The following is a 20,783-nucleotide window of genomic DNA, read 5'->3' as shown; positions in this document are numbered from 1 at the left end:
ACCCTCATCATAAAAAATCTTGTTCCTAATATCTAATCTAAATCTACCCACCTCTATTTTGAAACCATTACCCCTTGTCCTATTGCAACAGGCCCTGCTAAAGAGTTTCTCCCTATCTTTCCTGCAGGCCCCCTTTAGGTACTGGGAAGGCTGCTATAAGGTCTCCCTGGAGCCTTCTCTTCTCCAGGCTGAACAGTCCCAACCTTATATGCCTTCCCTGAGCTTGCTTTGTTTTCAGTAGCAATATTTCAGGAATATTTGTGAGAATTTCAGGAACCTCTTGATGAGGAGCGAGAGCAGATATGCTCCAAAGGCCAAAGGGTACAGCAATGGCTGGCAGCTCCACCAGTGACGATGAGCCATGGTCATAGTAAGGCACGCAGGAATCCTAAGCCAGGATGCGGGGCAGCAAGTCAGGATGGGGTCTGGAGACACTGCTCAGTCACACACACATCCCGGTGAGTCCATAACCACAAGACAGCTCTAGGATCCAGCCAGGAAGCCCAGACGTCACGTCTGGGTCTGGATGGGAGAGGTAGGAGACCAGATGCAGACGTAGCTGCTGCACAACTACAGTTTGAAATCAGCTCTGACATTTTTATTGATTTCACCCCTTTCACCACCTTTCTCAGAATCTCGCAGCATCCCAGCAGTGCCATGCCCCTGCCTTCGCACGTGTATTTGCCAAGCGTGTAGCGTACAGTGGAGCATCAAAGATCATAGCAGTAAACAGAAAGACTTACAGGAAATGTCCAAAGACAGACTTACAGGAACTTCAGAGAGGTCATTTTAATGGGTTCACCACATTATTTAGATATTCTGAAGAATCTTAGAAATGCATCTATTCCCCAGCAATTTAAGAGCCATTTATCAAGGTATCACGCAAGTGGATTATTCTTGCCTGTAAAGTGTCACCTAAGCACTGGCCCTGCATACGGTGTTTCCTAGTTGATGACAGTGATGAAGCTTTCTAATAATGCTGGGAATTTGAATACGTACTAAGCTTTTATATAAGTACTAGTGTAATTCCTCTAAGTATCCTGGATTTTGTATGCTGTTTCAGGTACTGGCAGCTTAAGTGGTTTTATAGCTAGTTTATGCTATAACATCAAGGATTTGGAAAAATGTTGGTGAATCTCTGCCCAGCACTATGTTTTTCCACCAAGCTGAGTGGTGCAGTTGACATGCCTGAGGGATGGGTTGCCATCCAGTGGGACTTGGACAAGTCCTTGAGAAGTGGGCCCATGCGAACCTCATGAGGTTCAATAAGACCAAGCGCAAGATCCTGCACCTGGGTCAGGGCAACCCCTGGTATCAATACAGGCTGAGGGATGAAGGGATTGAGAGCAGCCCTGAGAAGAAGGACTTGGGCGGGGGGGGTACTGGTTGATGAAAAGCTGAACATGAGCTCTCAGTGTGGACTTGCAGCCCAGAAAGCCAGCCACATCCTGGGCTACATCAAAAGCAGTGTTGAGGGAGGTGGTTCTGCCCCTCTGCTCTCCTCTAGTGAGACCCCACCTGCAGTACTGTGGCCAGCTTTGGAGCCCCCAACATAAGAAGGACATGGACCTGTTGGAGCGAGTCCAGAGGAGGCCACGAAGATGATCATAGAGCTGGAGCACTTCTCCTGTGAGCACAGGCTGAGAGAGTTGGGGCTGTTCAGCTTGGATAAGAGAAGGTTCCAGGGAGACCTTATAGTGGCCTTCTGATACATAAAGGGGGCCTACAGGAAAGATGGGGAGAAACTCTTCAGCAGGGCCTGTAGTGATAGGATAAGGGGTCATGGTTTTAAACTAAAAAAGGATAGATTCAGACTTGATATAAGGAAGAGATTTTTCACAATGAGGGTGGTAGAACACTGGCCCAGGTTTCCCAGAGAGGTGGTGGATGCCCCATCCCTGGAAACATTCAAGGTCAGACTAGATGACCTTTAAAGGTCCCTTCCAGCTCATAATCATGCTGTGATTTTATGATTCTTTTACAGGAAAGCTTTTCTTGGTAGAGATTAAAAAATAATGAAGGAATCTACAGTATCAATATTTATTTAAAATACGAATGTGTTTATTTATTGAGCAGGTAATCAATTAGAAAAGATGTGAAGACATTATCTCAATAAATTTTCCCTTTCTAGATAGGGTGGCCTTCCATCTCATGGCAATGTATGACATTGCATAGCTGCCTCTTCAGTAAATTTTACTGCAACTCTGCCAACGTTTTAATAAGGTAACTGGGAATTACTCTGGTTTTACACTACACTTGATACTTTTACACTTATGTTTTGAAAAAGAGAAGTGAAATAAGTAAGGATTTAAGCCTATTAGTAAAACCATAAGTAAGAAACTTGTACAGGAGGTGCTGGTAATGTGCCCAACAGTTGCTGTTGTAGATACCAGTGCTAAGCGTGTTTTAAATTTGCTCGTGTTTGTAGTATTTAGGCGTCAGCAATGAGTTGGTGTTTCGTGTTTCACATTAACAATAAAACCAGAGCTTTGTCTAATGTTTCTGGGAATGAGCTTAGAGGTCTCTTTTTCTGGTAGCTGAGCAAAGAGATCCAAAACCGGAAGATGAATTTAAAGGCTTTTGGGGAGTGCAGTTTGGATCTGCTCTTTTGACACCTTGTCCTTGCAGGGTGAGTGCTGAAGTGATTTTTTATATTTCTTTTTTTTTTTTTTTTTCTATGCTACTGGGTATGGATTTTCTCTCAATGAAGTGCTGAAGGTTTGCTATATGAAAGGATCTCTTCTCTAAAATCCATATAATCTGTATTATTTGCTATATACCTTGAACCTTCTGTTTGGTCATGTGTACTCGGTCGAGAAAGATGACAGAAAGATTTCTAGTTCAAATGCGACAATAAATCAGGATTGTACCTTAACTAAGGTAATTCAATCTTGAATTTGCTCAAGTGTTTAGCTTCTTATACTACTTTGCTCTAAACTTAGAGGTGATCTGAATGTTGGTTTTTCAGCAACCAGAGTGAGTGGAAATACTTATTATGTAGGTGGCTGGCTACGGGGTTTTATCACAGCTCGAAAATAGAAACAATATTCCTTTTCATTTGTGTGGAGACTTTTGCCTGAGGATGTTAATGCAGCTTTGTAACATTCTTGGGAAGGAGAAGAACATTATTAACTCTAGTCTGCCAGCAGAGCAGATATAGTCACACGACGGCAAAGAGAGTGTACCCCAGTGGGCATCAGAATTGAATTTTCCCCATCTCTTGGGTTTAGAGCTTATATTGGATGAAGTCAGGTGCCCTTGGTGGCAGATACCTATTTATTTGTGGATAAATAAGTCTTCTGCAGCATTTGTTCTGTCGCATCAAAACAGTCCATCAAATCGTAGCAAGCTCTTTGCAGATCATCGAGATCAAACTGGAACTATGTACATGAGCCTACGTCGTCCTAACACAGCAATTCTCCTCATTTTATGCAGCGATGAAATCTGACTTAAATCAAGGGGTGTCTTTTGTATGGTATGAATAAAAATAAAACAGCATAGCAGTTCAAAGACTTCCCTTTGAAACTCTGAGTAACCAGTAAGAGTTGTCTCATTCGGGAATCGAAGCTCGTGGTGATCCATTTACCAAAGAATACACAGGCTCTGTTACGAAGTTTTAAAAGCCACAATGTGGATTTATCTTTGTTAATCATGAAACAGAGATTAGCATCCTCAACTAATGTTAGCTGGCTGATGCCATGGGTAGTTACCTTCCAGAAATTTATTTCTTTTTCTTGCTTTGAAATACCTTTTCCTTCCCCTTCTTGTTTTTCCTCACCTTATTTTTCCTATTTGGCACACAGAGATTGACGGAAGTTGGTTGATTAGACACTGAGATGATACTGCTTCTTTGGTACCGTGGTCCTGGCAGCCCTGTGAAACACTCCTTTCCCCAGTGCTCTTGTCCTCTTTCTTCCTTTGGAGGGATGTTGGTCAATTTTGATGGATGATGGAGTTGTAGCTTCCCTGTGGATCTTCCCTGTGGTCTAGTGACTGTCGTTGTAACTACGGTCAGGTGAAGCAGATAACGAAGCAGGTAGAACGCAAGCTATTTAAGGTGTTTACTAAAGACATTAAGGAAAGGGCATGTGAAGATTTGTTCTGTCAATAATTGCTTGAACTTTTTCAGGAATAACAATATGTGGAAAATGAAGTGACTGTGTGTAAGACAAGGCTGCAGAGAGAGGGAATGGAGAGCGTGGTGAGAAAGGTGGCGTTGGAGGCAAGGCGACTTGTGAACTAAGGCCCATGCTTCAAAGCCCTTGGCTGTGTGCTCACTCTGTAAGGCCAGCTAAAAAAAGCCTCCTTCATCTTTTTTGCTTTCTCTGCTTTCTGAAAAATTCACAGAAACTATACTTGCCTTAGAAATGCCTGTTGTTTCCAGGCAGGATTTATAAATAAATGTGTTTATGTGGCAGTTGATTAAAAAAAAAAAAATCCAAATAACAAACTTTCTGTGTGATGAATTCTACATGCTTGCCTCAGGAATCAATACCCTCTTTGATTTTCACAGTATGGGTTCAATTTATATGTGCTGAGAGAAGCAGGAATGCACTTTTCTAAAGGAAACGAAATGATTCTTTAAATTGTTTATATAGAGTATTTTATTTGCAAGTTAAGAATATCATGTGCAAGTGTAATGGATCTGTCAGTTGCAAATGATTTCTATGTATATAAAAAGACATCAAAGATATAACCTTCCTAAAATAGACCTCTTTATGTAATCATTATAAAGAACTACCACAGGCAAGATAAATAGAGGCTCATCGTGGTAATAATATACTTAGAAAGTTGAGTTCAACCCTAACAAGGAAAGTATTTTGCTATTATTGCTGTTCATATATTTTAATTATTTGTAAGTGTACTATCAAGAACAAGAGAGGGGGTTTATAGATAAAAAACATTAGAAAGCTGGTATCTTTTTCTTTTCTCTTGCTTAAAAGTTTTGACCATGATAATTTTGTGTAAAATGTTTGATGTGGACTATCAGACATCAGTTCAAAGTGGGAAGCAAATGAGAATAATATAATAGAGTTTTGAGTATTTGACTGAAGTGGAAGGAACCACCAACTAAATTAATTTAAAGTATGAAGCATCATTTCAGTTGCTTTTGCTGGGGAAATGTGTGTGCTTTCAGGTTGTGTTTTATAAGCAGCTCTGTAAAACCCTTCCATAGTTTCAGCAGAGATCGAGAAATCGTAGAATCATAGAATGGTTTGGGTTGGAAGGGACATTCAAAGGCCATCTAGTCTAACCCCCCTGCAAGGAGCAGGGACATCTCCAACCAGATCAGGTTGCTCAGAGCCCCGTCCAACCTGACCTTGAACATTTCCAGGGATGGGGCATCCACCACCTCTCTGGGCAACCTGGGCCAGTGTTCTACCACCCTCAGTGTAAAAAAAATCAGAGGTAGGATCCCGGAAACATTTATACAGAAACCTTGATTTGGATGTGTAGAAGCAAAGAATTAGTGCTGTTCATAAATGTTTCCAGGGCTAGGACCTAAAAAGAGAAAATAACTAGTAGGGTTTTTAGTTCATGGCGTTACCAGGATAGAAATGTTCAGCAGACGATCCAGTAGCTAGAGGCACTTCTGCTGGTTCATGCCCCGCTTCCTCCAACGAAGCAGTTGTTCAATGCAGTCTTTTTGTCTTTTTTTTTTTTTTTCTCCCCCCACTAGTCATTTAATTATTACTTGGCCAAGCTGCCCTTACTGCAGTGTCTTTCATACTACTTTAGGCACTCCAGCTTTTGAATGATTAATGTTGACTGTGCTCAGAAATCTCGTTGAACCTTTCCTGCCCTGAGATGCGTTGAAGGGTATGAACTGGTTTTGATGTGAAGTCCATTGTGCTGAACAGGAATAACTAACGCATGTCTGGACTGGGCTGATGTACGTGTTCTGTAAGCAACGGGAGGACCTTGCTGCCTTGGCCAGCTGTAAGGCTGTGTCTGAGTTCCTGTCTGGTGTTTCTCTGGGAGCTCTGGTGTTGCTGCTTTCAAGGTTTTTCTCTCCTTTCAGATATATTTTTGATATTATTCCCCTTCACATGTAATACTTGCTGTACCTCTAATTCTGGTCACTCTACATTCACACCTCTATTTTAACCTTTTCCATTTTGACAGCAGTGGCAATACTCACTCTGATGACATATATGAAACTATTTAATTTTAATTAAATCCAGGTCCAGCATTCACCTCACAACTCTAGCTTTTATTAATCAACCCACTGCCATCTACCATTATGACTTCTTATCTGTTCTTTGACCAATTTTTGTTTATAAATAAAAAACTGAATTAATTTTTCATTTCAAGTCTTGCACCTCGCAGTGGGGAGCACTTTCCTGGGGTTTAGACCAGCAGTTAGATGCTCCACATCCCCTTCATTCACTAACTCGTGTAGGTTGATCAAAATTGCTTTCTGTGTGAAATTAAATATCCTGGGAGAGAGGATGTTTTGAAAGCTGTGTGGCAAGAAATGTTCATATAGAAATTAATATTCAGTGCAGAAGAGAATTTGGCTGTTAATTTTTACAAGTGTTTTATGATGGCAGTAGTACTTTAATACAGAAAGCACTTCGTAGCTAGAGAAAATAGATAACTCTATTATCTGTAAACAACAATAGAAACTATATATCAACCTGTTTATGTAGCCATCCCATTTTCAAGATTTAGTAAGGCTTACTTTTAATTTTAGTTTCTACCAAGCATTCCTGATTTATCACTTCAATGTCTCTCCGTTTATTGCAGCGCTGAACTGAGCGCAGTCTCCCCTCCATAAATAAGCACACCCCGTTATTGTATTGTCTGTTAGTACAAAACTCAGAAGTAATATTTAGGCAATAAACTTGCATAAAATTTGGTTGTTGTCTCCTCTAGTTTGTTCTGTCTTCTCATTAGTAGAGCTGCTTGACAGTAGATAGTGAATGAAATAGAAACATAAAATCTGTTTTACTAGCTCGGGTGGTCCTTGTCCCTTCTCCGTGACTAGGCTCTGCTGGGTCTTTTGAGCGAAGGTGAACATACCTGACACAAGGCATTTCTGGAGATACTTCTGAAAATTCCCCTGACATCTCAGCCATGTCGTCTTTATTAATGTCAATAAAGGTTTATTCCTTTGAAGAAGAGAGGAATGTTGATGAAGTCTTACAGAGCCATTGGCTTTACTCATACCTTGGAGAACTGAGTTTAAAGTATTTATATGAAGTTGTATTTTGATTTTACTGCATCTAAAGTACTAGTCAGCTAATTGAGATCAACACGGAGTGTTTTCATGTGTGTGTACTTAGACTTGTTTTAGTTACTCTAACATTGCCCAGCAAATAATTCAGGTCTTAATTTTTAGGTGGAGAATACAGTCCTAATACTGGAGTATCTTCAATGGCAAGTGAGAGGTTGAGAGGAAGGAGAAATCCACTAGAAAAATTACAAAATAATAAAAGAGTAACCAGGTATCAGTGACTACTTGTGCTGTACTCCCACACGTGTGCATGCTTTGTGCCCTGAGTCGAGACCTTTCCATCCATTTACGGAATTTAAATTATGATTCTGCTCTTTAATCTCTGGAGAAGAGATGAGGTCAAACCTTGAGGAATTGCCCAGTGCCTGGTGGGGACCTGTAGGCAGCACAGCATCATAGAGAGGAGTTATGAGTGTGATGGGTTATACTGTTGCATCCTTGTTAGACCAGTTTTTCTCAGAATTGGGTGAAGAGCCTGGCACTGTAAATGACAGTGAGTTTATTGCCCAGAGAAGTGGATTTGTGGTTGGAAATGGTTAGGAATCACTACTACAAATTATCATGACTATGCATCGTTGTCTCAAGTAGCATACTCACAAGGGCCAAAATTAAAAGACAAACCAATTCTTCTAACAACTTTATACCTTCTGAATGCTGTGTCGGCTAGTCACTCTGTGATGGCAAAATTTGTCTCTCTTCAGCATTGATCCTAGTCTTCTATCTGATCTTCCTTTCTAAGTGCACTGGAGGAATACTGTGATACATTGCCACTTGGTGGGTTGACATTTTAGCCACTGACCTGGGAACGAGCAAAGCGTTGTGTCAGCAGCAGTGAAGGATGGGCGTCTCGTCAGGTCTCCTGAGAAGACTGGGGAGGGGGTGTGTTGTCTGCACAGACTCTGGCAAATTTATCTGGAGATCCTTGGGGAGGTGCTTTATGCGTGAGTCAGGTTGGATCATCCCGGCAAAAACACTCTCACTAGAGCCAGAGGAGGACATTACTCCATTTGAGTTTTGACTTATTGCTGTGCTTTCTCAAGTCTATTGAACTTCCGTTGGTGGAGGGGGAAAGGTGGGAAGAGCCAGACATACCAAACATAAGGTTCGGGAGATCTCATGTGAAAAAATTATTTTTAAGAAGAAAAATGCTATTTGAATCTAAAAAAAACCCTTTTTTTTTTAAATTCTTGTGAAGAGGGAAGAAAAAAAAGACAAAAATTGTTGATCTGATTTGCATGTTCTTCAAAAGAACAGTAAAAAAAAGTTTGGCCTTTAAAATGTTATGGAGATGAAAGCAAGACTGACCTGTGTTAAAGAAATACTCCATGGCACATGGGATTAGGTATGGATTTCCTTTTCTGGATGAGTGCCCTAGCCCTTCGGCTGGTCATATACCTGCAAATCCAAAGTGCTCTGTGCAATGCGTTACTGTAAGGAGAACATGGTGGAGATGTACTTCAGGCTGTCCACCAGCCACGCTGTTAACAGTCTCCTGAGAAGTGCGAGACCAATGGAAATCCCGGCTTTCTGTGGCTAAAGAGTGAATATTAATGAAAGTAATTAAATTTGGAGCTCTATCAGGTTTTGAGAACTGAACTTTTGAGACTCTGAAACAAAACCTGGCCTATTCCGAACTCTCCATGGAAAGCTGACTTCTTTCTTATGGTTTATTTTTAATGTATTCTTGAGATCTAGCAAAGCTGATCTGTTATTTCCAAGATATGTTTGCCAGGATCTGAAAGAGTACTCAGAACTTTCCTGTTCTTCCACATCCTTAATTCAAGTTATAGCTACAAATTTCAAAGGCAATCATAGAGGTTCTGAAAAGCAAAAAGAAAGTATTTTTAAAGCAGCTGGTCTACAGCCTTTCTCTGAAAGTGAGGAAAATTATCAATATTTTATTTGAAATAATGGAGAGTATCCCTGTTAATGATGGGTAAAATATCCATGTTTGCACTCAGTTAATGACTGTTCATTTTAGTATTCATAAAACATGGAAATATTTATATTTCTCTTGTAATTTCTGTAAACTTTGGGCCGAACAGCATTTGGCAATGGCCCTTCAGTTACAGCGAAGGTTTCTTTTGCTCCTCTCTGGAGAGGAATAAAAGCACATTAGGAAAAGCTGTGGGTACTTATGGGTCTCCCTAGCCAAGTGCGAAAGCATTCAGCCTCGGAGATGAACTGAGCTATAAACGGTGGATACAAAGCTGTATCCGCTTCACCGTAAAGCACTTTCTCCCTGGAAATATTCAAGGCCAGGCTGGATGAGGCTCTGAGCAACCTGATCTGGTTGGAGATGTCCCTGCTCCTTGCAGGGGGGTTGGACTGGATGGGCTTTGAAGGTCCCTTCCAGCCCAAACCATTCTATGATTCTATAACCTACCAGCACAATGTACAATTTTGCAAAGCAATTTATAGCACTGTTCAAGCCTGGCCAGAGAAAGCACCTTACCACCTTGCAGGGGAGGAACGTGTTTTAAAACACGTCAGTCAGGATAGGTTTGAATGCTGCCGTAACGAGAGCTCTCTAAATGTACCAGAAAGATGCTGAACGGATCTTAAGGAGATGTAGTCTTGTCTGTAGTCTAGGGAGGTGATATTTGATGAAATTGCATCTGTACTTCCTCGTGTTATTTATATCCAAAGATATTGCCTTCTATGCCTGATATAATCTCTGTATTATCTCTGGTACATACAGTCTCCCTCAGGCTGCTCATGAAAATGAAGCATTTATGATTTCCCTGGAAAATTAGATTTTACCTAAATACATCCACACTGATTACAGAAAGCACTGCAGAAATCTTCACATTTAGGGTAGCATGAATGTTTCCATCCTAATTCCCTGACTGCAGCATTAAACCTTTCTGTATTTCCCCTCTGAGGAGAATTTTTTCCCGTCATGATTTCTGCCTGAAGACTGATAGATGTTTTTTCAACTTTGAGTAAAAGTTGTTCATCTGCTTTTCAACAGAATAGTAGATAGCAATATTATTTTTTTTTACTACAGAATAAGCAAAAGCAAATAGATCTTGCAGCTTAGGTTATATCCTTGATTGTATAGTGCACCATCGCCTGCAGCTTGAATACCTTTAGAGTCTTTATGGGGATAATTCAAACCTTTAAAGGATTAAGCTGAATTTGACATTACAATAGTTTCTTCTTGTTTTCACTTTTGAGATTCCTCTAAAGAAAGTTTTCTGGTGACTGAAGAGAAAGCATGTATTTTTTTAAACTATCTGTTATTTAAAATATGACTGCGTTGGAAAGAAAAAGGCTTTGGGGTAGAACTTTAGCAGTTGAGTGGCTGCTTTGTATCAAACGAGTCCCGTAGCCCACAACGTGATCTGGGAGACGATGGTTTGTAGAAAGCAACTCAACCTGATATTTCTGTTGAGACTATTCAACCTGGTTTGCCTGTATTAAAGTACCACCTGAGGGGACTACTGAGAGGAACTTAGTCTAGGAATTTGTTTTGTTAAAGATCGTAGCAATAAATGCAACAATATCATTGTGGAAGTGAACTGGGGCGGGTACATAGCTCAGTGCAGCAGCTGATATTTCCAGTAGAAAACCACTTTGTTTTGATCACTGGCAAGGTGGTCAAAATTCACAAAATGCTTGGAAGTTGCAGGATTCATCTCAATTTGTATTGCTTCGCTCTGTAGAACAAGGGCCAGCAAGGAGATTTCTCTGTCTCCGCAGAAGGAGGAAAAAGCGTATTTGGCCAGCTGAGGTGACTGGCGATTGCAACGAAAAAGAAGCGTCCACGCCAATGTGCCATTCCTCATGTTTGTCAAAATGCAAGTGAACAAATTATTGCTTCACTCCTAAATCACCAGTAGCACATGAAGTCATAAAGAGGGGATGTATTTGGAGTTTTGGCAGATATGAATGGAGAAGGAAATTGTTTGCCAAATTTATATTATCTGCCATGGTTCAACCTTTCCGTTTTTTCCCATTTAGCTCTTGTGAAGAAGGGCAACCTTTAAAAATTAATAAATGCAGTAATGATAAATACAACAGTGGAAGGGAAAGGAGGAGATACTAGTTTAAAGGAAGACTTGGCAATCATACCGGAACACCCTTAAGCAAAAATTTAGAAATTTTGTGTATATCAGACCACTGCATTTAAAAATGCTTGAAACTGAGTTTAGAGTCCAAGCAACTGAAAGTTAATTTTAATTTTTAATGATGACATTTCTGAAATGTACTGAGCGGACTTAAGCAAAGCCTTTACTTTTCAAAAGCAGTATCTACTTCATCCTCAGTACATGGTTGAAAACTTCTCAGTGCCTACTAAGAGAGAGCTACAGTGATGCTTGTTGCTGGCACGCTTCTACCTCTCTCGTTCAATATCATCAGAATATGTTTGAGGTTCTTGAATAAGTTCTAAGAATAAAAGCAAATCAGCGCCTTCTAGTTTCGTGTATTAAAGAAAGAAGATGGTTACCATTTTGGATATCCTGGAAGGGAGAAGGGAGCTGGGTGTGATGGGTTTTAATGGCAGGGTTGAGTAGTGGTTGTGACATGGAGAAGATGACAGACAAGAAATGTTGACGCTCTGCAGAGGTGGGAAGAGAGCTTCTCAATGCTTCCATACCTCTGCGTCTTGGGGTGCTCAGAAAAAGGGGAGTTTTCTTAGAAATATGTCAGTAACTTGACAAGAGCAAACGTGGCACAGAGGGAGCCTGTAACACGCACAGCTGAGTGGAATAAAGATGCCTTTAATCAGTGCTTGCTTTTCTGTATTGTTAAGCCCATAGCAGGCATGGAAAGACAAATCCAATCTCAGATTCTGAGTGAGTCTGAGGTAAAAGTAGCATGCTCTAGTTGGCATGACTGCCTGACACAGAGAAGACTGAAGTATGTGCTTCATTTCTGATAGGTTGGCTTGTTTTCACCCAGCAAAAACTGACGTTTTATTCTCTCTCCAGTTCCTTCGTGTGTCCCCCTCTCCAAATTATGGGAAAACTTATTCTATTTATGGCAATTTGAGAATTTCATGTGTAAGGTTGTTTCCAAGCCCCAAGGTCTGGGTGCAGCCTTCAGATCCTCGTGCTCAGCTCTCTAACAGGCTGAGTCCAGTGGGAATCAGATGTTCCATCCCAGACCAAAACACATCATGTTAATCCCTCAGTACTATAAATTTGGATTAGAATGGTTTCTTTAATCCTATTAGCTAAAAACTATTAATTCCTTTCTCCTCTTGAATGGTGTATTGGAGGGAACTTCTGCAGACCTCATGTTTTAACTAAAGCCTGTGACATTATAATGTGGGATTGCTATTTTTTGTAAGTGATACACTGAGGAGCTGCTTGCAGCATCCTCGGAGCTTCCAAGGGTTGTGAATACCACTGGAGTATCTTTTCCATTGGCCTGAGGAACCCTTATGTACATATGTGCCAACCTACTCCTTCACAAGGCATTCACGGTGTCCAAAATATTTCTCTAATGAGAAGTAAGCTAAAACCTGTTACTGGCAGTCTCTTGTTTCATCCTGTGGACATAACTAAGCCGGGGTGTGCTGATAGTTTGCGTGCTCCTCTCTGGCATTTCTTGTACCAAATGAAATGTGCTTTTTGATATCTCTTGGGTCGTTTTGTCTACTCAGAGCACTTCAGTGGACACCATACAGAGGTAATGAACCAGCAGTGTTAGAGATCAGAAAATTGACACTGTTTGGGAAGTGGTACAGTATATTTTTTCCCCCGCAACGCTATGTCATCAGTGTGCCTGGGCAGAGATTTACGGTGTAAGCACTTGTCGCCGTGGGAGTAGGCGAAGGCCACTGTATTACACCACAAAGCAAGCTGGAAGGCTGCAGATTTTCCTCTTTAGAGTAGCGGTTTTAGTTATTGCAAAGCAAAGGGAAAAAAATGCCTGAAGCCTGTAATTGAAGCCTTTGCACTTCTGAAGTACACCAGCTTGTATTACTCTTGAAACTTGTCCCATTATCGTTAATGGAACCTGTTCCTAAAATCTGTTTCCCCAAATGCTTACCAGGAAGAAAGCGTCGCACAACAAAACTTACAATTATAGAGAGAAGTCTCTTCTCTTTTTTGTACTTCTTTAGTTTATTTGTGCTTTCTCTGTTATATAGAAACATATGGAAGAGAATAAATAGAAAAAAACATATGATAGGGGGAAGGCAGAGAAATTAGGAGAGGTAGCCAAAAGAGAAAAAAACGTGTTTCCACATATGTAATGTCCATCACTACAGTATATCAAGTTAGCTAATAATCTGTGTCCTTGTTTATGAGAATGTCACAGTCTTAGCCAGAAGATGACGGGCTGAAGCAGGGACACTTGAAGTGAGCTCGTGCATCCACGCTTCACACTGGTGAGCTCCCTGCTGCGGCTGAGATGGTCCAGCTGCTTTTTTTGGGTCACGTCCCGAACGGCGTGCAAAACACACACTGAGTGGAGCAGTCTGTGGGGAAAGGTTGTTGTTTTAACAGTGTACCGAAGGGTTTTGCTGTTGCCAGTGACAGAATATTCCAGATTCTTTGGGGCTTTCGATTTCACCATGAGCGCAACTTTGCTTTCTGAAGACTTTGCGGAAATTTAAATTGAGGGCTGGAGACCGAGAGAAATCTGAGCAGAAGGAAGATAAAAATGAGGTATTTTTGTAGCCAAGAATTGAAGCACCTGCCCAGTCCTGAGTTTTCCTGGCAAGCCAGGCCTAGTCAGTCCAAAGCTCTGGGAAATTAAAATACCTCCTTGTGACTGACATGGATTTATAGCTCTCCATCAGTTCTGGTTTAGCTCATGAACATCCCTTAAATACCCTTATTAAGCTACATACCTTGCATAAAATGGTGCAAATAATAAAATATTGCAAATATTTAGGTAAATTAGAGCGTCTTTATTTAATTACTGTATCTGGCTGAAGGACAGGGAAACAGCAAGAATTTAAATAGGTTGAGCTGAAATGCAGAAGCAAGTGGAAAGTTTTTAAATCTCCCTTGTCAAATACAGAAACTCTTGTAATATTGATCCCTTGCTTTGTATTAGTTTAAGTGGTAGAAGTGCCCCTTATGAAAATTTATGAAAGTACTTTGGAAATATCTCTTCAGTTTTCAAGACTTAGCTGTAGGATTATTGTTACCATTGATTCTGCTTTAAAGTAGCTCATCTGCTTTCCTGTATGTGAAGGCAGGAGATCTCTTCATTTCGTACGCAGATCCACTTCTCAGCTCGCGGTTGCTGAAATACCTACCCTTTGCCTTAGGAATAAAGAGGCAGCATGAGCATTAGTTTAAAAACGGCAAAAATATCTTCTGCACTGTTGTATTTAGGTCTTGTTTGTTTTCACTGGGATTCTGCTGTTACAAAGAGGAGAGAGAGCGGCACACTGAGCCGCAGCAGAGCAGCCCGTTAGAAATTTCCCTCTTTGATCAGAGTTAATGCATAGCTAATTGCACCTTGTCTTGGCACACAATGGACTGAGGCACCTCGAGTTGGAGGGACGTCTGTCCTTTTGAGTCGCCCTGTGGCCTGATAGAGATCCTTTCACTTCTAATAAGTGAGTGAATCTCCTCGGTTAGCAACCTGTAAAATGGTAGTGATAATTGTTACCTAGCCAGGAGGAGTGTTGTGAAGTCTAATTAGTGAATTGTGGTTTAGTGTTCATGGAGAGGAAAAAAAAAAAAGATGTACAAATGCTGCTTTGATTTTTCTCTTTTAAGACTGTATCTATTAAATCTGCCATTGTGGAATTGTTCTCAATGCTTTCAGGCGTGAGATTGGTAATCTCAGAGGGCTTTGCCATCTATGGGTCTTGACCAGCTTTAGGTACAAAGGCTTTTTCGCACAAATCTAAGGAAAATAATGCTTCAGAGCCCGTCACTTCCTTTCAATAGGATGTTCTAAGGGAAAACTATTTTAAATAGGAATGCAAAGCAAATCATAGCACTTCAGTAACAGCCTCATCTTGCCACTGTTTAAGGATGTAAGTAACTTTGCACTTGTGAGCTTTCCTGTAAGTTTGCAAGGTCTGCTTGAGTAGAAGTGTTTCCAAGGCAGATAATGATACCTGTCTTTTCAACAAACTTAGATGATTCTGTCTCTGATCTGTCCTTGTTCTTTTCGGTCTTAAAAAAAAAACCAAAACAATGAACAACTTTTCTCTCTTTTGTCAGTATTTCAGCACATCCTACGTAAATTAGACTTAACACGGCAAACTTCCAGGTAGACTTCATGGACTCTTCTTCCAAGTAGCTTTCTTTTTATAAATATTTTCATTGAAGTACTTTGTTATATAAAGCCTGGGCAAGCTTGACAAAAAAAAAAACCAAATCCTACAAGTTGTCCTCCTGATAGTAAAACATATGTCTACTTGGTGTTCTTGGGGAAGTCAAGCTGCTGATCAGAAGCTCTATAGCCCCGACTCCGCTGTGTTTATAGAATCATAGAATGGTTTCATATGGCTTCATACTGAGCTCTGTTAAAAATATCGTAGCATCGTAGAACAGTTAGGGTTGGAAGGGAACTTTAAAGGTCAAGACTCCTCCCTAAGGAGGACTCTTTCCTGATTATCATAATCTGGAAACAATAAATACAAATATAGCCAATGAAATTATAGCCCTGATAATATGGATAGTTGAAATAGATGAATCAGTGGGAATGTGTTGTAATTACCTTCCAGATTGTGATACGGAGCGAGGTACAGGGCTAGCCAATGTTTTTGGCCCAATTTACCACATAATCATAGCAGACTATGAAGTGTGTTGTCACTTAATGTGGTAGCATGACAGATTTCAGAAACATGGTCCTAGTTTCTGTTGTGAGTTGTTAACCATAAGAAAAAGTAAATGAGACTTTCACAAGTGACCTCCTTGCCTTCTCCTCTCTATTCATCCTCATCCTCCACTGCAGTTGAAAAATAATCCGTGTGGGACTTGGTTCAAGTGCTGTAGCCTGATATCCAGCACGTGACAATGTGGTGTGACATTGGGGCACTGTCTGAGAAGAGCCTGGTTAAACTAAAGTTGTCCTGGTGCTTGATGTAATTAAGTGCAGGATTCAGTAAGCAGAGGGTAAGATTGCAGCTCTGTCCTGTGTGCTCACACGTGGCCCCTTTCCATCTTCTGTGTATAAAATCATAGATGGGCTGATTTTTACTTGCTGTTGATTTAATAATCTAATAGCGTAGTGGCAGAAGATTGTCCTACCATATCTTTATGTTTCAGAACAGGAGCAGTTGTACTTTGGGATTTCATTCCCAGAAACCATACACTGTTGTCCACTGCTTTGTCTGTCTGTGCATTTATGGTTAAGAGCATCTCCCCTGTACCTTCTCCTTCTGAAATGAAAATCTTACAAGGGCATCTTGAAGTTTAATGAAGTGATTATGGTTCCAGCTTAATTGTTAGACAGGCCATAATATTGTTATTATTTAATTATGTAATTAACTTCCATTAATTTCTTAAACCATTAAGGAAAAAGAAGTGTGATTAAATATTTGACCATAATTTTGATAGACTAATCCTTGCCTGGAGCAAGGGCTTCTCTTAGCTGTTCTGTCCTTCTAAGATTATGCAAGCTCCTCCTTATTTTTAATTTTACACTTGATTAATTCTACTTTGTTTATGAATTTGTTATTTGTGGCTGACTCCCCAGGATGCTAATTGCTACTGTAAACTACAGATACTGCTGAGCTAATGTATTCTGAAAATACCAGGAAAAGAAAGGATGTCGTGAAAGTACAGTTCAAAAATGAGCCACTGATTTGTAATTTTGAGTTCTTTCCAAAATAAAAATAAATAGATGCCTTATGCTTTGCTTCTTTTGGAGAAAATGTCCATCTCAATTTTATTTATATCTGTGAAAGATGAGAGTGGATCTGGTAGAAAGAGAGGTTTTTTCTGTATTTGATCTTGTATTTGATATGTTTTATTCCATAGTAATTGAGAAGACAGTATGACCTTGCATATTCCCATTGAAAAGTCAAGGTTATTTAGACTATAATAGTTAGGAATTGGGTCTTGAATGAAGTCTTACTCTAAGTGAAAGGAATAAAAAGTTGATGGCATCAAACTTACAAATTTTTTTTCTTTGTCCTTTCATTACTGCCTTTTTCCTAGCGGAGAGAAAGTAAGATGATCAGTGGAGCACAGATTAGCTGTAAGAAACACAAATCAAGATAACAATCCTTTCATAGGGAGGGTTATCCTATTGGGTATTTGAAGATCTGGATGAGGATCAGAAAAACTTTTTGTTGCTATGTTGGTCTTCCAGCCAAATTCTGGCAGCCAAAGGAGAAGTCTCCCATGCAGAGGTTGGCTTTTGGTGGAGGTGTCTGGATGGACCTCCAGATGTTGTGAAGCTTTTGAATGGCCTGAGGCAAATCAGTTTAATCAGCTGGACTTGAATTTCTTATCTTCACAAATGTAGGCATATTTGTGTTTGCCCATTATTAGAAAATGTCCCAAGGAGCAGTCTTCCCCTGCCCAATGTCAGATAAATTTTCTAAGCCACACTGATTTTCCCTTTTTCTCTTAGATTTTAAAGTGGCATCTCCTTTTCCCTGTTCAGGGTGGATTCTGTCCTCTCCACCTTACCCCAAAGTATGACCTGTCCTTTATCCCACCCTCAACCAGAGCCTTAGCTTTGTCCGCTGGGAAATACTGAGATTTTCTTTCTTGTGGCTGGAAAATGAATTACTGTGTGGCACTTCATAGTAGCCTTTTCCCTTCTTCAGTCTTCATTAAATACATTAATTAGCATGTCTCTGGCTTCAGGCTGGTTTTTTTTTCTTTATTTGAAGCCTACTGAAGAAGCACTGGTCATACTTTATAGATCAGATTATCTCAAATATTTAGACATACTTGTCTTCAATGTTTGCCTATTTTCTTTACGTTAACATTGATTAAAGAAGAAGAAGGGTGCTTAGACCAAGTGCATTATCATCCTCCTCAACAAGCCCTCTGATACAGGATGAGTTTTGCTCTGGCTTATCGCAGGATTTCTTTTACATCCACACTTTGAGAGTGTTTTGAGATCAACAAGAAGGAGTTGCAGTTTAAAAGCATGGTGTTACTTCTCAATGGGGAACACCTAAATTAGTTGTAAAATAGTTGGAGACCATAGAATCATAGAACGTTAAGGTTGGAAGAGACCTCCAAGATCATCAAGTCTAACCATCAACCCAGCACCACCATGTCTACTAAACCATGTCCTGAAGTGTTACATCTACACGTTCTTTGGACACCTCCAAGGGTGGTGACTCCACCACTTCCTTAGGCAGCCCGTTCCAGTGCCTGATCCTTACAGAAGTTGCTTCCATGGCCATGTCTTTCCCCAGGGGGGTTATAGAATTTAACAGTCAGAGTAGCACAATATTTGCCTGCGGGAGCAGACAGCCCTGTCGCGGTAGCATCCACCAGCTGCAGAAATTTCATTTACGGCCCCAAAGAGCTGTGCTGTGCCACGTTTTGTCAGCGAGGTGCTATAGTGAACGCGCTACTAGCTCGTTGTACTGTGAACCGGTGGAGCAGATTCTTGCTGTTGTAACTGGAGAGCCTGCAGAAATTTGATGGTTCAGCTAGACAGGCATCACTGGCCACTCTGGATTTTCTGCAGTTTCTGCCGATATCTAAGCAGAATACTATTTGCGATGTTTGTCCAGGAGCTAGGGCTGTGTTCTGTGCTTTCATGCTGCATTTGGGCTGAAACTTTGAATTTTCACTGGGAAACGTTAACATGCTGTAATATCCTAAGGATGAAGCAATTGCCTTAGTAGATGCTTCTGTCTTATAGTGTGGTCTAGAGCAAGTTACTTGCCATCCCCTTCTCAGTGTTGCCTTGTGTAAAACTAAATATTTACCACCAGACTCCTGCAGAGTCTGCAAAACAGTGAAAAAGTAATGTATTGAATATTAAAGTAACATAATAATAATCATATTCAGAGATTAGAGACTTTGTTTGTGCAGACGAAAAAAATCAGTTATTTAATTATCTTTATTTAATCTTGCAAATGGGAAGTCTGTGTGGCCTTGCATTGATCTTACCTCTGGGTTTTTTGTTTAACTTGGGTCCAAATGAGCTGATTTCTAGACCCTGGCTAGCGTCCTTCATTTTTATGATAACCAGGTTCTCGTGGCCTCTGTTCTCCTCTGATTTGAGACCACATAGTACTTTGAACTTCAGTTCTAATAACTGAATGTGGAGTTTGCAGGTACTGAAATCAAGACAAACATTAAATCAGGATCTCCCCAGTAGCTTATTTAACTTCGTCAATATTTTGACTACATAGGGATCCTGAAAAGTGCTTGGTAGATGCAATATAAGGCTTTGCAGTGGCAGCACAAGATATTGCTTGTTTTATGTCAGCACTAAATAATGTAATGTTGATACTGTTGTCAAATGTCAATTTTCATTGCTATTTTCCATGCAGTTTGATTGCTGGAAAATTAATACATCACCATTTCAGAAATTCTTACAGCTTTTCCATGAAAAAAATAACCTTTAGAGACAGTATTCTGAAGAAGGAAGACTTCTTCACCCCAGACACCAAATTTTAAAATTAATTCTTAGGTTTTATTCATTAAGGTCAACAGGGAGGGAATAAATCTCAGACTTTCAGATTTTAGGTTATAATTTTTAAAATCTTATGATCTGAGACTGTTTCTTAGGAAAGAAAAGCAGCTCTCTGTTTTGCATCGTTAATGTAGTGTCAGACTTCTATGAATAATATCCTGGCTTAATTAAAAAGTATTTAACCAAATATTTGAATCAGAGCAAATGTAGGAAAAATAATATCCTGATTTAATTAGAAAGCAGTTAAGAGATATTTAAATCACTGCAAACCTGAGAGGTTAATAAAGTATTAGAAAGATGATCTTCAAAGCATCGGAGCTTTGAGAGTGACTGTCACAAAGTACTGATGACTCTTTTGCCCCTGTGGCCAATAAAAGTCTTTGTTCCCACAACCAAAACCATCTGCCTTGGTATGGACACATCAAGCACTTACAACAGATTTTGTTCAAAATGAAACCCAAACACTATCTCCTCCACTGGCAGTCTTGCTTATATGTTTGTGTCAGCTGTTTGTGTACATAGAATCATGGAATGGTTTGGGTTGGAAGGGACCTCTAAAGGCCATCCAGTCCAACCCCCCTGCAAGGAGCAGGGACGCCTCCAACCAGATCAGGTTGCTCAGAGCCCCATCCAACCTGGCCTTGGATCTTTCCAGGGATGGGGCATCCACCACCTCTCTGGGCAACCTGTGCCAGTGTTCCACCACCCTCAGTGTACGTTATAAATACTTCTTCAGCATATTTTATTCTGATGCAATTCAATGACTTTCTTTCAAAACACAAGTGAATATTAATCTATTAAATTGCATTACTACTTGGGACCTGCCTTTGGTAGTTTTTCTTAGTCATTAAATATACCACAGCAGTCTAATGCTGCGTTTGACTTACGCGTGGCTAAGAAAGCTTTATTCTCTGAAGCAGAGCATGGGATCTTCAGCTAAAACATGACTACATCAGGTTCCACAAGTGGAAAGAAAATTACACTTTCTTATATTCCAGAC

The 20,783-nt window shown here is 40.3% G+C and overlaps 1 protein-coding gene across 3 annotated transcripts in view; it reads left to right on the top strand.

Moving 5' to 3' along the window:
• Positions 1-20,783, top strand: part of TRAPPC9 (trafficking protein particle complex subunit 9) — a 482,809-nt gene that overhangs the window by 370,539 nt on the left and 91,487 nt on the right. Inside the window, exon 22 of one of the 3 annotated variants that reach the window (XM_086741313.1) lies at positions 4,130-4,297. The exons of the other annotated variants lie outside the window; for them this stretch is intronic. Within the exon in view, the coding sequence (XP_086597439.1) occupies positions 4,130-4,152 (23 nt within the window). The 3' untranslated portion in view covers positions 4,153-4,297. Of the gene's footprint in view, positions 1-4,129; positions 4,298-20,783 lie in introns of those variants that run through there. 3 annotated transcript variants of the gene reach the window in all.

Source organism: Chlamydotis macqueenii, chromosome 2 (assembly GCF_036417535.1).
Source record: "Chlamydotis macqueenii isolate bChlMac1 chromosome 2, bChlMac1.mat, whole genome shotgun sequence".
In the NCBI taxonomy this organism is placed as follows: Eukaryota; Metazoa; Chordata; class Aves; order Otidiformes; family Otididae; genus Chlamydotis; species Chlamydotis macqueenii.
Note: the sequence above shows the minus strand (reverse complement) of the source record. Positions and strands in the feature narration are given on the sequence as shown.